This window comes from Terrapene carolina, unplaced genomic scaffold, assembly GCF_002925995.2.
Source record: "Terrapene carolina triunguis isolate 2854851 unplaced genomic scaffold, T_m_triunguis-2.0 Scaffold88, whole genome shotgun sequence".
Lineage (NCBI taxonomy): Eukaryota > Metazoa > Chordata > Testudines > Emydidae > Terrapene > Terrapene triunguis.
In genome coordinates, this window is record NW_020664439.1 from 5481912 (window position 1) to 5498638 (window position 16727).

Consider the following 16727-nt stretch of genomic DNA (forward strand, 5'->3'; position numbering starts at 1 on the left):
TATCTAGAAGTATGCAACAAATCATTTTAATTTTTTTCCTGTTGTCCTTCAGTGATACAGTCTCTGTCTACGAGCAAAGTGTCTGCTGCGACTGTAGTAACTGCAGCCAGTACGGTTGTACCCATCCCCTCCACAGCATCTGTCACTAAAGGTAAAAAAATGAATTTGTCACTTGTCAGTAGGACTCTCAAAGAAACTGATTGTGCATGAATGAACGTGGCTGCCGTATGGAAGTGTTCTGGCCCCGTTAATAGATCCCATTGTGTTTGATTCAGTTTTCCACTGTGTCCATCAATTATGTTGTAACAGGAGTAGAATCTAGGGGTTGGAAAAGTGAACAAAGACGCTATGCCCACAGCATAGTCCGTGGGACAGACATGTACAGAAGAGCATAAAAAACCTTAAGAGGATACTTTGAAAGGTTCCCATAGGTAGTAAAACTTGCATGGTGCCAACCCACCACTGTGGAAACGTATGCAATGCTACACTATTCATAGCAGTGTGTGTGTTAATCAAACCATGAGCCCTGCCCTAAGAATGGTAATTCAGTGGTGGAATCATTGGGCAGTGCTTCGCAACAGCACTAAATGTCAATGGCTCTGCCATCCCAGGCCTTGCAATTGACAGAAAGCCAAGGAACACTTGCAAGCAGTTCAGTTGAAATTGGATCATCCTCCACAAAACCCACAAGCACCTGATGCTCCAGACATGAATATTTCTTACAAGAAGACAACTAAGTGTTTTTGGGTATGGAGTGAAGCTGTATTTCAGTGGCTCTCCCTCCACTGAATGAAGGATGAATTGCCAACAGGGCAGGGTTGGCTTGTGCTGAAAGTGTAGAATACACACTCAAGGTGGGGTTGCATTGCCAGATGTGTGGGGAGAGCTCATCCACACACACAGGTTGACGTTATTCCCTGTTCAGTACCGGTCTTGGGAATGTGGATGTGGGTATTCCAGGCGGTTTTAATCATTCTTTCCCACCTCCCTCCTGCTCCCAAATAAAGCCGGTCTGATCAAATGCATAGCTCTAGTTTTACTGCACTCTGCTGCGTTTTATCAGTTTGCCCAGCTGACTATCAACAACTGTCATTTTAAAAATTTGTTCTGTGTTTCTCTGAAGTTAAGATGGAGCCTGATTCAGCGGGACAGAACTGCAACTCTGTGGTCTCCCAAGATGGTCCAGCAGCAGTAAAAACAGAAGAGAGCTCAGAACTTGGAAATTACGTTATCAAGTAATTGTTCTTTCCTGTCTAAAGAGCTGTCTAGTTTAGTTTTAGGGCAAGTCGTAGGACAGTACACAACAGTATCAGAATGCTGGCTGAGGAATCGAGTGATTAAAATCTGACAGCCACTGATACATTCTGTAGCCTACTATAATCTAGGTAGTCTGTTGGTTGACATTCATTTTCAGACTTCAGTTACATCCATATCTGCAGGATGTAGTATTAAAATACTGATTTTGTGAATGGGCTTGTACTTGGAACAGCTAAAAATGAAGCTGTTTAATGGTGCTTAATCATTTTTGGGATTTGCTAAAACTTTGAATCTTATATCATCTATTCACTCGTAATTCCCACTGCAATTGCGTGTTCTGATCAATGCCGGGCTATGGTCCTTGGAATACAGCTGAAAATAATTGGGGAAGGAATAATTTGATCCTCCCTCAACTTCTTTTTCTTTCGTAAACTGTGTGCATGTGTGTTACCTCTCTGTATGTTTGTCTGGTTGTGAATGTTATTACTCGCATATCGCTGTAATTGTCAAGAGATCTTTCCACATTCTAACTTGGGAGTGGGCCTGGGGACCTGGTACCTGATTCCTTGTGTCTTAACAGCATTTACACTTCTGACATTGTGAAAGAATCTGGGGACTTCTTTGTGATGCCATCACGAGTGCTTTTTGGAAGTTCTTCACCAAGAGCTTTACCAGCAAAATAACTTTCTGTAGAAATCCCTGAATGTAGGAGATCTCCCCTCTGCTCACAATCCTGTCAATAACTTACATTTCCCTGTTACCGTTTTTTAAAATGTCGTAGTACACTCTTACTCTGGTGGAGACTTCCATAGGGATGCCTATATGTAAGTCAATCAGAAGCCAATATGCTCTTTGAATTTCACCAGTTGGTCTTAAATAACTTCAAGGAAATACTAGGGAAAGGTCTTTTTTTTTTTTTTTTAATTTTACTGGTTAAGTTTGTACCTAAACTTGTAAATGCTCTGCTGCCAATCGGTTGTCACATCCTAGTGTTTATCAAATATGCTATCACGTGCCTGATGTTCCCTTGTCTTTCATTGTAATAAAGCAGTGTAGGAGAGGGATATGAAGACCAGCAGCATTGAAGAGTTTTATAAAGTATAAATCTTGCAATACTGTTAGCACATTCCTGCTGTGAGAACTTACAGAAATAGCATCTTGCTATCAGACATATTTGAAGCAGTGGTGTCATGCAGCTCCTGTATTGTTAGTAGACGTTGCTTAGGCATTACTGCAAGGCCTGTTCCTGAGATTCCATCCCGGCAGGATGCAAACCAAAAAGACACAATGACCTCTTTGAGTCCTGATCCTGGTGGGTGGAACTTTATGCCCACATTGAGACCCCATTCGTTGATTTCAGTGGGACTTTTTTTAAATTGATAACGATGTTAGAATCCTGTATATCTGATTTATCTCTTCTAAAAAGTAATTACTCTTCACTGTGATCTTTATCTTTGCAGCACAGAACATTTGGAGAATGTCCAGCAACTTTTAACAGCGATAGTGAAGAAAGTTCCATTAATTGCTGAGAAAAGTAAGATCTGTATGAAAACAATCAGTTTGTTGGTCTGATAGCACCAAAGATGTGCATGGCACTTTGCAGCTGGGAAAATTACACAAAACAGAATGAAGTGAAACCGCTGCCCCAGAAAGCTTCCTTTCAGGTTTTGTTGGTTGCAAAATACTTAGGAATCTAAATCAGCCAAGTCCTGCCAACAAAACCGGCTGCTGCTGGCAGTTACTGAGGGCTAGTCTACACTACAGCTGTAAGTCGACCTAAATTATGCTATTCCAGTTACGTAAATTATGTGACTGAAGTCAACGTAACTTAGGTCGACTTACTGCAGTGTCAACACCATGTTGTGTCGATGGGAGATGCTCTCTTGCTGACTTCCCTTACGTTTCTCGGGGAGTTGGAATACAGGAGTCAACGGGAGAGCGCTCTGTCATCAACTTAGTGGGTCTTCACCTGCCCCACTAAATCGACACCACTGCATCGATCGCAGCACTGCAGATCAAGCCGTAAGTATAGACAAGCCCTAACATTCGTTGTCTTGCCTGTATATGAGAGAGAGGGTAGTTCACACTAGAGTATCGGTACTTATCTAACCAATGATGGCAGCTTTTAGGCAACCATCCGTCCGTTTCATCTGTCATTGATCAGGAAAAGGTCCTTTTTAATTGCACACCCACACACCACCCATATATGTGGTTGGGAAACATACTACTACTGATGTTTCCCAAGTAACGAATGTACTTCAGTGAGGAGAAGCTGCTGGAGACTGGTTAGGACAGACTGAATAAAATCAGTAAAATGAGCAAAATGGAGGTAGTGGGTTGTGCTGTAAAGCTTTCAGTGCTTCTTATTTTAGGGGTCCTATATAACACTCACGGATCTGCTGATTGGGAGTTAATACCCTCCTCCTAAATTTGTGCCAGTGAAAACTTCTTGAGATGTCCTTTGTTTTATTGTTTCATTTTCTATTTCATGTTTATATTTCTAATTGTTAGCCAAATAAGTGTTTTCAGAAGGAAATTACCGGTACCTCTGACAATAGCAAAGCACTACTGAACTTCTTCGGTCATGTTTTGTCTTTTGGGAGTTTAAAACATGGTTGTTAGGCTGACATGTGATACCTTGACAAAGAGAGAGAGTGATTGTACAAATAAGAACCTATGTTCTGTGCACAGGGAATGCACCCACTCTTTGAAGAGAAGAGAATTCTTTGTGCTGTGGGGACTGCACACAGAGAGCCCATTTTTCCCATTCTCCCCACCAAGCACAATGTATCCAACGAAAACCTATTTGGGGTTTTCAGAAATTACCAACAGCAAAGTAGATTAGATTTCATAGTTATTAAAATTTAACTCCAGTTTTTTGGCTGTGTGCTCTTTAGGTGAAGATGTCAGTTCTTTCCGTGCCAGTTCGGTGGAACAGTATTACAGCTGGAATATTGGAAAACGAAGGGCAGCTGAGGTAATCCGCTCTTTACATGTTTGATAAGCACTGGTGATTAAAACTGGGGAAACTTCTGCATGGTGAAACCTGGAGCCACTCCAAAGTTCTTAGCTATGACAAAAAACACTCTGATATATTGGAAATGGAGGCATGTTTCACAGTAATATGCACTGGCTTCTTTCCATGTAGTACCCCAATTTACTGCTGCAGAATAAATTAAATTTAAATAACCTTAACATTCAATTTTCAGTTGCTTCAACTTAAAATCTTTTTGGAATATTTTTAAATTGCTGGGCTGTACAATATAATGCAGTGTTTGCATAGCCTCCTTCTTATACATTGTCTCCATATGCCATCATTGTGTGGCATAATATTGTCTCTAATTTCCCCCAATATATTTTCACTATATTCTCTATCCCCACATTTGCCTTTGTAGTGTAATTGCTCTGTGTCGCGTTCGCTCTTTCTGGAAGGACTGAGTGAGATCTGGCCTCAGGCAGAGCCGTTATTGAACTAGATTCTTAATTCATTGTGGAGAAATATTTTGTATAATTGTTTTGGGGCTATTTTTATGGTGTTGCAGTTGCATTTTCCTATTGTTTACATAATTTTCCTCCCTTGTTGCTATGTGAAGGACCTGTAAAGGAAATGATGAGGCTGACTAGATGCAGTTTGGTTCCGGTGCACAAAATTAAACAAGCTGCAAAACAGTAGATACATATTTCCCTCTAATGCAGGGGTCGGCAACGTTTGGCACGCGGCTCGCCAGGGTAAGCACCCTGGTGGGCCGGGCCAGTTTTATTTACCTGCTGACGCGGCAGGTTCGGCTGATCGCGGCCCCCACTGGCCGCGGTTCGCCGTCCCGGGCCAATGGGGGCGGCGAGAAGCCACAGCCAGCACATCACTCGCCCGCGCCGCTTCTCACCGCCCCCATTGGCCTGGGACGGCGAACTGCGGCCAGTGGGGGCCGCGATCGGCCGAACGTGCCGCGTCAGCAGGTAAATAAAACTGGCCCGGCCCGCCAGGGTGCTTACCGGGCGAGCCGCGTGCCGAACGTTGCCGACCCCTGCTCTAATGGCTTTCAGTTACTGTGATCATAGGTGTTGCTTATAACAATAGAAGGCTGAAGTTCAGACAGAAGTGTGATTATGTTGACTATGTGCCTAACTTATCCTCTGTGAAGTAGGGATCTTTCAGTTTGACACAGATGGTGGGAACAGAAGCAGAGTTTAAATTACCTGTTCAAGGCTACAGAATGACTCAGAATCAGGACCACCAATCCATGCTCATTCTTCCAGGTCATGCTGCTTTCTGAGGAAGTACCTGGTGTAGTCGCAGTCTCCATGTTCTTAGGACCCTACATTACTGCACTTGGCCATGTTCTGGTCTCCTAGAACTCAAACATAAAACACCTCGGCTAAATAAAGCTCTCACTTTGATTTCCCACAGTGGCAACGAGCAATGACTGTGAGAAAAATCCTACAAGAAATCATAGAGAAGCATCCCAGATTTCACAACATCAGCCCCCTGAAAACCAAGCATGTGGTGCATTGGTGTCGATGCCATGGCTACACTCCGCCTGACCCTGAAGCCCTAAGGAACGAGGAAGATTCAATAGAAGATGTCCTGACTCAAATAGACAGCGAGCCAGGTGAGCATTTAAGGGAGGCCAGCTCCAGTGCCCTTTACCCCCAAAAGACGTTGCCTGTTAAACAACCCCCATCTCTCTCCCCCTTTATTCTCCAGTACATTCTTGAAGCTATTTTCACTCTGTTGGAATTGCAGAAATTAGAGATCAGAAAGGCCTAATAGTACATCTGCCCCTTCCTCCTACCAATCAAATTGTTCCTTACTGTTTGTTTTCAATGCTTTGTGCAGCCTAGTTGTTGACATTACAATAGCATGGAGAGGCCCCAACCAATGTCAGGGTTCCATTGGACTAGACCCTGTACCAGCACAGGGTGAAAGACAGTCCCTGCCCCCAAGGAGTTTACAGTCTAAGACAAAGTGGGGGAATGCTGGGGCTTCCATCGCTGCATCGTGGATAGTATTCCACAACTGAACACATTTCACGGTCAGGAATCTTCTCCCTACAACTGAGCAAAATTTTCCCTTTCTGAATTTCATACCACTCTTTCCTGTGCTGCTCCTTTGTATCACTTTCAAATAATCCCTCTCCTAAAGCTAGATTCCTCCCCATTCTGATCTTACAATGTTTTTATTGATCCTGTGAAAAGACTGATCCTGGGTTGTGCCCCTGGCAGTGCATTGTGCTGGATCGGGTATGCCTGGCTAAGTGCAGCTGAGACCCCTGGCCTCCGGCATGATCAGGCACGTTACAGAAGTGATGTGCTTGTGGAATAAAGGGAGTAGAGACTGAAGGGTCTTCAGATTGATCTTTGCTTTCCGATCACTTCCTGTTGGCCAGCATGATTCTGGGACAGTAGTCTGAGGATGTTAGACCTTACTGGTTCTGCCTTCCAGAATGGAGCATGCTTTTCCAGCATGGAGTGAGTGAGACACAGCTAAAGTGATCCAGGGAAGAAGAAGCTGTCCAAAAATCAGTGAAACAATAGTCAATTATTTGACATTAAGAGCAAGGACGCAGCCAATGGTGGCAAGACAAATAGTGAAATTGAGTGTTAATAAATCTTTATACTCTTCTCCCTCAGCAGACTGCAAGTGCCGCATATCAGAGCCAGCTCTCTTGGTTTAAAGAAACTCCATGGAGGGTTTTAATTTGCCTAATTAGACTCTGTGTCTTTGAAAGGAGATTTGTTCAGAGCATGGGAGGCTGTTCTGCTGCTGGAAAATAAACCAAGGGTGAGAGTATGAAACTGGCCTAACTCAGGAGAGGCCTCAGGGAGAGGCACTGCTTACACCTACACAGAAATGAGCCTTCCACCTCTCTGCCACCAGGCTGTCCATAACTACAGGACGGCTCTGTAGTGGGACTTTGCTTGGATTTTACACCACAAATGCCACTTGTGAAGATAAAATACCAGCTGTCATGGGCATAGGGGTAAGTGCACATCTGTCCTTTTCATGGACTCTGAGCACAGCCCCTCCAGTATCAGGCCTCAGGCCTTTACCTCTCTAGCATGGAATTCTGCAGTTCTCCCACTCTCAGTCCCGGGCCCTGGGGTACAGGCCCTGTGCATCAGCTGTGCTTGTCTGGCAGGTCCAACTGGGATCAGACACCATGGTTCTTCCCTTTGGGAGTCTGTGACTAGTGGTATACAGTGACCAGAACAGCCTGCTCAAAACCAGCGTATTGTTTATTTTAACAGTAGGACAAAGCATTAGAGAGAGGGTGTTCAGAGTCCACATGTGTCTATCTTACCTCACAGCTTACCATCCCCTGATGGTAGCTTGGGTAGTCCTAACTTCTTCAGACACCCCCACAGAGCCTGCATGTCAATCTGATCCCCGGAACAACTCCCCAGCAGCTGCCTCTTCTCTTGAGTGAGTCCCTTTTAATCCAGCCACAGTTCCTTTGCGCTTGTCAGCTCCCAGGCTTAGGTCGTGCTTATCAAAACCAGTTTGGTAGGATCAGCAGGAGGTCGAGACACTCCTCAGAATAGTGGTAGTCAATTGGCGAACCGCGGGCCAAAACTGGACCGACAGATGCTTTTGAATGGACCGCAAAATCTTTTTATTTCCTTGCTCTTACTTTTATTATTATTATTGTGGTGTGAAAAATATTTCTGTAGAGTCTGGACCTTGACAATACCTTGACTAAGGAATCTGGATCTTGACAAAAAATAATTGACTATGCCTGCCTTGGAGACTGGCTCTGTCATTGTTCCTGTAACAAACAATCCTCAAGCCTTTGCCGGGGGGGGGAAGAGGGTGTATCTTGAGCAAGTCTTCTTCCCATCCTGCTTGTTTTTCCTTACAGCCTGCTGTTCAGCTAAACCAACATACTCGTACAGTAAACATCCCAATAACCAGGTCAGCATACAGTATTCATCATTTACTACAGAACATCTCTCCATGGCCGTCACAAAATTTAACCACCACTGCCCATCTTAGTCACTTAAATGCTTGCACTGTGACTTCTGTCTTCACTCATCAGTAAGGCTGCGTGTCTGTCACAGATTCCGTGACCTCTGTGACTTCTGCAGCGACCGGTGCGGCTGGCTCCGGAGCTGCCTGAGCTGATCAGGCAGCCCTGGGGCCAGCCACTGCTGGGGCAGTTTGGGTGTAGGAGGGGGCTCAGGGCTGAGGTAGCGGGTTGGGGTACGGGGTGGCATCTACCTCGGGGAGGAAGGGGCTCCCTGGAAGCAGTCAGCATGTCCCTGCAGCTCTTAGGCGGAGGGGCCAGGGGGCACTGCACGCTGTCCCACCCACAGGCACCACCCCCGCAGTTCCCATTGGCTGCAGTTCCCATTGGCTTCAGTTTCTGACCAATGTGAGCTGCAGGGGCAGTGCGCGGAGCCCCTGAGCCTTCCCTCTCCCTAGGAGCTGCTGGACACGCAGAGCTGGGTAGGGAGTCTGCCAACTCTCCCCCCCAGCACCAGTCGGGGTCTTGGGCCACCAACCCCAGCACCCGCGCTGCCCCTGCCAGAGTACCCACGGCCCCCCGGCCCAAGTTTTAGTTAGGAGTATATAGTACAAGTCATGGACAGGTCACGGGCCGTGAATTTTTGTTTACTGCTCGTGACCTGTCCGTGACTTTTACTGAAAATACCTGTGACTAAAACGTAGCCTTATTCATCAGTAACATTCATGGAGCTAATAAAAGAGCAAGGTTGTACTGTTCTGTTCCTCTCTCTGAAGCAGGTCACAGTTGAGCCAGCTTTGGCATCTACAACTTGATGTTTTGTAAAATTTGTGCTCATGGAAAGTAACGTGTTGTGCTTCAGCTGGAAAATAGGGTTTTTCTTACCACAATCCTATGATGGGGCTTTTTTTGGTCAGTTCCACATGTAGTTATGAATTGAGTTCAGTTTGGACATCCAATTGCTTTCAGAAAATGTGTCTATTCTGCAGTTAACAAAATGTCAAGTTTGTGATGCTTCTGAGGGTTTATTGGAAGTGTCAGGCTTTTAAGAGGTAGAAGGGCAGTGGGATTAAAGAATGGAATGAAGATATGTATTTTACCAAAGAGAGAGAGGCAGCTGTGGAACAGTGCGTGACTTCCAATCTCTCCAGACAAAAATCAAACCAGTAGTGAACTGTGAGCAATGTCGAGTAGGGCTGGAAAGCATCTGATGAATAGAAAAGGAAAGGTCAAAAATTCATGCAACCTTTTCAGTTACTAATGCCTGGCTGTGAGGGGGAATAATACATGTAGGAAGGGGACTGGATAGTTCAGAGGAATGATAATGAGATGGTGCAAAAATGACTGTCTTCTTTGGCAGGGCTGTGGCTAGATTCTCATACAGAGAAAATAGAGCTATGCACATTTACACCAATTGAGAATCTGCCCCTCTGTTTACCTTTATTTAATTAGATCATTACATTTAGCAACATGATTAGTATTCAGAGCTGTGTGGCATTTCCATTTCTCAAAGCGGTGAGGGGAGTATCCGCTAGTTTATCAGACTTTTCTACAAAAGAACTGCTGGAAGACTTCTAGTAAATCCACATTAGTCTGGTAATATTTAAAATGCAGCCTCTTTAAGTGGCATGATTATCAGGAACTGGTGAGTGAAAACACTTTGTACTGTAAACTTGCACTTGATGTCATTAAAGAGAAAAATCTTGGGTAATATTCTTTCTTCAGCCTTGTGTTCTTAAGCGTTGAGTACCAATGTGTGCCCTTTAATTACCTGAATTTCTCACTAGACCTTGGGCGTGTATCCATTTTTAAGTGCTCTTCTCGTCATGTCTTAAGTAAGATTGAATGCTTCTCTTTTAGAATGCCCATCTTCTTACACCAGTGGTGAAGAACTGTGCCGAAAACTAGAGGAGCTGCAGCAGTTTCTGAAACAAGAACCAGAGAATGATGAGGAAGTGGATATCCTCAGCTTTACTGAGCCACTGAAAATAAACATTAAAAAGGAACAGGAAGAGAAACAAGAGGAGATGAAATTCTACTTGGCTTCCCTGCCTGCATCAGAGTTTGTGAGGGACATGGCACAGAAGGTAGTGAAACATGATTCACAAAACTAATGAACTGCTACTGAGCTAGTAATTACCTTACATTTATAATAGTGTATTTTGTCCAGATGGATCCTGTGGTGCTTAGCTGATGAAGAGCAAGCAATGTATTTCTTCATAGTAGCAGATTGGGGAGAAAGGGGAGATCCTCTGTGTAGCAGCGGGGGAGAAGAGAGAGCTTTTCTCCTTCCAGTCCCATCCACCAGAGGGGGAAGAGGGTAAAACTTTTCCTTCTTGCCAGTATCTGAGCAGAAATCCATATGCATACCACATGCAAGTCATGGCCAGCACAAAAGGCAGGATGTTAGGGGCTGAAACAAAACTATTTAATACAGATTCAGTCTTCCCCAAAGTGCCCCCAAATCAAAATTGATTTAACTTTTTCTGTGTTTTAGATATGTCCCCATAGCCATTTGTATGATCGGGTTTCACCTGCTCTGGATATTCTTCCAAATCTAAGCCCTGAAATTATATTGTACTAAAACTTTACAGGACTTGTTTTTTCATTGTAACTGGTTATTCCTGAAGCACATTGTTCACTGTCACCTCATCCATAACAACGCATTATCTGTTGTTGGTTATTTTATTTGATGTAGTAATCTGTCAGATTAAAAATTTTCTCTCTCTCTCTCATATTTTATAGATAGGGATTTCTTTTCAGCCTGTTGAGCTGCACAAGAACGTTTATGCATCAGTAATAGAAGATATGGTTTTAAAGGTAAGCTATTATCTGACAGCGATTACATTTCTGTAATTGTATTAGACCCAATAATACAGAATAATGATCAGTTCAGAAGACTTGCACAGAATCAAGTGTTGTGTGTGTTTAAAACCTCCTAACTATGGTCTGCTGGGCTGGAGACAGTACTATGATCTAGAAACACCTAAACTCTAATCCTCTATTTATTCTGACACTGAATCGCTCTGTAACCTTGAACATGTCACTTTGAGTTTCCCAATCTGTTTAAAAAAAAAAAAAAAAAAAAAAAGATACCTACCTAGCTACCTACCCACCCTGTAGAGATGTTGAGGATTAATTAGTGTGTGAAAAGAGCTAAATATTTTTCCCCGAATATTGCTGTCCCTTTTTTGGCTGCGATGTTAGGCCATCTGAATGTTAGGCTGCTGGATACCTGAAATGAGTGTTCTTCATACAAGAGTGTGATACCAGTATCTGTCATTGGCAACTTCGGATAAAGCAAAGAATATACTATTGATCACCAATGCCCTTTAACAACTTGAAACTGGGGAGTCCTAGTGGTATATTTAGGGCTCATACAAATCTCTTTTAGCAGGGCTTTGCTGGTCGTAGGACAACAGAATCTTTTTCAGGTTGTTCGTAGAGTTTATAGTCTATTGGCTGATCAATTTTATAAAAGCTAACTGATTCTGGAGTTTCAAAAAAATAAAAACCAAACTTTTGACTGAGCTGCTGCTTATTTATGAAATTGAAGTCAGATAAAAATAAAATCCAATGCTTAGTCTTTTCATATGTCATCCCCTAACACTGCCTTTGTCTTAGGCCACTGAACAACTTGTGAATGATATCCTAAGGCAAGCACTGGCTGTTGGGTACCAGACAGCTCCTCACAACAGGTACAATGACTGACCTCCCTTTTATCATTTGTCATTTACACAAAAGTTTTACTTGCTTTAAGAAATTGTTAAAACTTCACAAGGTTCAAACTATGTGAGCAATGAACCCTCAGTGTATAAAATCACAGAAATGTAGGACTGGAAGGGATCTTGAGAAGTCGAGTCCAGCCCCCTGTGCTGAGGCAGGACCAGGTAAGCCTAGACCATCCCTGACAGGTGTTTGTCCAACTTGTTCTTAATGATCTCCAATGGTGGGGATTCCACAATCTCCCTTGGAAGCCTATTCCAGAGCTTAACTACCCTTACAGTTAGGAAGTTGTTCCTAATAACTAACTTAAATTTCCTTGCTGGAGATTAAGCCCATTATTTCTTGTCCAACTTTCAGTGAACATGGAGAACATTTGATCACTATCCTCTGTATAACAGCTCTTAACATATTTTAAGGCTACCAGGTCCGTCGTCCCCCCCCCCCCCCCCCCCCCCGTCTTCTTTTTGCAAGACTAAACATGACCAGTTTTTGTTGTTTTTTAATTTTCTTAGAGGTCAGATTTTCTAAACCTTTTATCATTTTCGTTGCTCTCCTCTAGACTCTTTCCAATTAGTCCACATCTTTCCTGAAGTGTGGCACCCAGAATTGGACATATTCCAGCTGAGGCCTCATCAGTGCCAAATAGAGTGGGACAGTTACCTCCCATGTCTTGTATATTACACTCCTGTTAACATACCCCAGAATGATACTCGTTTTTTTTGCAACTGCATCGCACTGTTGACTCTTATTCAATTTGTGATCTACCATAACTTCCAGATCCTTTTCAGCAGTACTGGTATCTCGCCAGTTATTCCCCATTTTGCAGTTGTGCATTTGGTATTTTCCATCCTAGGTGTAGTACTTTGTACTTGCCTTTATTGAATTTCATCTAGTTGATTTCAGACCAATTCTCCAATTTGTCCAGGTGGTTTTGAATTCTAATCCCATCCTCCAAAGTGCTTGCAACCCCTCCCAGCTTGGTGTCACCCACAGACTATATAAGCATATTCTCCACTCCATTATCCAATCATTAATGAAAATATTAAATAGTGCCAGACCCCTATAGATCCCTGAGGGACCTCACTAGATACGCCCTCCCAATTTGACAGCGAACCATTGTTAACTACTCTTTGAGTACAGTCTTCCAACCGGTCGTGCACCCGCTTTACAGTCATTTCATCTTGACCACATTTTCCCAGTTTGCTTATGAGAATTTCATGTCAGACTGTGACAAAAGCCTTACTAAAATCAAGATATATTACATCTACCACTTCCCCCATCCACTAGGCCAGTAATTCTGTCGAAGAAGGAAATTAGGTTGGTTTGGTATGACTTGTTCTGACAAATCCATGCTGGCAATTCCTTAAAACCCTGTTATATTCTAGGTGCTTACAAAATGTTTAATAATTTGTCCCAGTATTTTCCCAGGTATTGAAGATAGGCTGACTGGTCTATAATTCCCCAGATCTTCTTAGTACTTATCTTTAAAAAAGGGTGCAATATTTGCCCTTCTCCAGTCCTTTGGGACCTCACCCATCCTCCGTGAGTTCTCCGAGATCATTGCTAACTGTTCCGAGATTGCTTCAGCTCGTTCCTTAAGTACCCTGGATGAATTTCTTCAGGCCCTGCCGACTTGACTACATCTAACTTATCTAAATATTCTTTAACCTTTATTCTTTCCCTATTTTGACTTGTGTTCCTTCTCCTATGTTGTTAATATTAATTGTGTTGAGTAACAGGTCATCATTAACCTTTTTAGACTGAAGCAAAGTAGGCATTAAATACCTCATCCTTCTTGATGTCATCAATTATTAGCTCTCCTTCCCCACTACATAGAGGACCTATGCTTTCCTTTGTCTTATAGCATGCACACTTTTGGTCTTTGCAGGATGTCTATTACCGTTGTTAATAAAATAAAATTATAAACAGTTTATTACTACAAGAATTACTGAACAAAACTCTTCACTCCGTTGCTGGCTTGTGTAAGGAGTCCTACTTCCATTGAAGGCTGTCTTCCTTTAAAGATGATCAGTACATATGATGATGTAAAGTTATTAGTCGCCTGAAAACTAACTTTAAAGTGATCAGCTTAGACTGTAAGTGTTGGCCCAGTATTTTCACCAGAAGCACTTCAGTTTTACAACAATTTGCATTCCATTCTCATGGTTCCTGGGCTGACAGGGGCTTGAGTTTTCTGTAGAAGCAGCAAATTCATCCTCAGTCAGTCGGGGAGGGAGAATGAGCAAAGTGCTGCTTTTTGCCCTTGAGCCAAGTGAGGGGCAGCAGTGACTGACTCCTAAGTCCTCTCTAGTTCCCGTTTGGAAGGATTGCTGTAACGCAAGGACTTACAGGTGAAAATTAAGTGAGAGGCGGCTGTCTTCATGGTTCTGGGATGGATGTGGAATATTCTCCACCCTGATCAAAACAAGCTGACCTACAAATGCTCTGCCAGTGGCCTGACAAGACCCCGGTAGCCTACTTAGTAGCATGGGAATCAAGTAGTTCTTACAGTAACTCCTGATCCAAACACTATTCTCCTTTTGTTTAGTTGATTTAGGGACTTCTTCACCCTGTCTTCATGGTGTTCTAGCAGAACTTGAAATTGAAAAAAAAACCTTAGTGTTTAATATGTGCAAGCAAATGGCTTAATTAAAATACTGCCTGTTCCACAAAACTGATACTTCAGCACTTCCCTTTAATTTTCACATGATTATACCCAAGGAGTATTCCTCCAAATTTTCTGATAGCATCCATTTTGTGCTAGGGCATTTTAATACCTTGTCTCTGTAACTGTAACATTATTATTATTTTTTGGCTTTTCCCCCCCATTAGTAAATTTATTGGCTTGGCACTTCAGAGAGAGTTGGCTTTTTGCGTACTGTAATAGTTTCTTTGATTTGTTCTCTGCAGGATTCCAAGAGACATCACAGTGATGAATATTCACCAAGCCATCTGCAATATTCCCTTTCTTGATTTCCTCACAAACAAACATATGAGGATATTAAATGAGGAACAGTGAAATAACCTGAAGATGCTGTAGTAACAATGGATTGAAGAGTGAAGTATTTAATGACAATTCCACTGTCTCTGTAGGACGCTATTATATACATTTTATAATGTTGGGCTACTAGATTGTTACCTCCAATTAAAGATGCACCTTAATGCAACAAAATGATGCTCTGTTCCAAATCAAGTTGTTAGATTGCAGTGTTGTTTACTCAGTAAATGGATGAGTGAACTTTGTCAGTTTGCGTTCAGTTGCTAGCTGAAAAAGACTTGGCAGCAAAATAGGCCGCCTCCAACTGATGACTGGATAGCTTGCTGAGGTGATGCATTTTTAAGATGGAAATGATTCTTTAGCACTTCAGCTCCCTTTGAGGCAATCCACAGACCAGTACAGGTTTTGCTGTGAGCTGGGGGGCCATTGGAGACCATTTGCCCAAAGTGTTGCGAATACATGCAAAGCAATAGGCAGCTTTGGAAGTTGGTTTGTTTGGAGGCTGATGCTTGTGGTGAGCGACTTGTGCAGATATAGTTGAACACCATGAACATGACTCCTGTTACACAGCAGGTCCAACTATACAGCTAACTGTATGGTAACAAATATTTCCTTCCTTTAGGAGGGACTGAGTGAGCACCTCAGACATCCCAGTGATGGTAGGTTGGGGGCCTGGCCAAGATGAATGAATAACGTCAAATTTAAAGAGACTAACTGAGCATGTGACCTATGTGAGGGGAAAACTAAAGTGACTTGGATGCGTGGCTCATTTCACAGACGATTGTGTCAAGATTTCTGGGCGTTAATTGGCGAGATACTTTGCTTGCCTAGAAAGTATTGACCTTGGCTGCTGGAAGAATCCCGATTACTGAGCTGGAGAGCAAGCCACTAGCTCTGTAATACTTGTTTAAATCTTGGGAAAACATTAGTCGATGATCAGCACAGATTGTGAGGAACTGACAGCAACAAAGCTTTGGTTTAAACTCTGTGTAGCAGAAAGATGCCCAGTAGGATTGGGGAAAACACAGGTACTTTGGACATGGCAGCATCTGATACCATGGCTGTGGGTAGAACCTTTACTTCCGGTCCCACCACTCACCTGCCTTAGGTATTGCCATGTTCTCCTTCTTGTGAATGCCACATCTGAAGGGCACACTGCAGCCTTGCGAATGCTAATTGACGTAAGAAGGTCTAACCGGCAATATAAAAATCTTCCTGATATGTATTTGGCAATATTGTAAACATGCTGTCAATGTTGGGGGGGGGCAAAATTTAACTATTACTTTACCAGGCTTTCAAAGTCCTTGTCTTTTTGAGACAGTACCATGTAATAGGTTGAATGAGGGCCTGAGAGCTGGGGACTCTTGAGTTCTGGTCCCATCTGGGTCACTTCATTTGCTGCTTGGCCTGGAGGAAGTTGCGTCACTGCTCAGTGCCTCAGTTTCCCCATATGCAAAATTGGGAATAAGGATACCTATCTCATAGGGGTGTTCTGAGACCTAATTAATATTTGTGCTGCAATTTCAAAGTGTAAAGCATTTTAGAACTGCTAAATAAGCTTATTTTGTTGGGGAACAGGGTGTATTTCAAAACTAATTATTGAGTGCTTTCTTCACTAGAAAATTAATAAACTTGATGCCAGGAGCTCTGCAGTTAAACACAACTATGTGCATGCTCCAGGGAGAGTGATTCAGCTGAAGAAAGATGGTTGCAGGCTTTCAAGGAGCAGTTACAAACCAGAATAAAATTAAATTAGTTTTTAAACTATAGACCCTTGACAC

General features: G+C 42.9%; 1 protein-coding gene across 1 annotated transcript in view; it reads left to right on the top strand.

The window, feature by feature from the left end:
• YEATS2 (YEATS domain containing 2) overlaps positions 1-15811 on the top strand; it is a 72850-nt gene extending 57039 nt beyond the window's left edge. The window contains exons 24-32 of the mRNA XM_024216801.3: positions 53-151; positions 1124-1235; positions 2718-2791; positions 4155-4234; positions 5666-5867; positions 10083-10309; positions 10968-11042; positions 11847-11920; positions 14859-15811. Coding sequence (XP_024072569.1) covers positions 53-151; positions 1124-1235; positions 2718-2791; positions 4155-4234; positions 5666-5867; positions 10083-10309; positions 10968-11042; positions 11847-11920; positions 14859-14967 — 1052 coding nt within the window. The 3' untranslated portion in view covers positions 14968-15811. The remainder of the gene's footprint in view (positions 1-52; positions 152-1123; positions 1236-2717; positions 2792-4154; positions 4235-5665; positions 5868-10082; positions 10310-10967; positions 11043-11846; positions 11921-14858) is intronic.
• Positions 15812-16727: the final 916 nt, after the last annotated feature.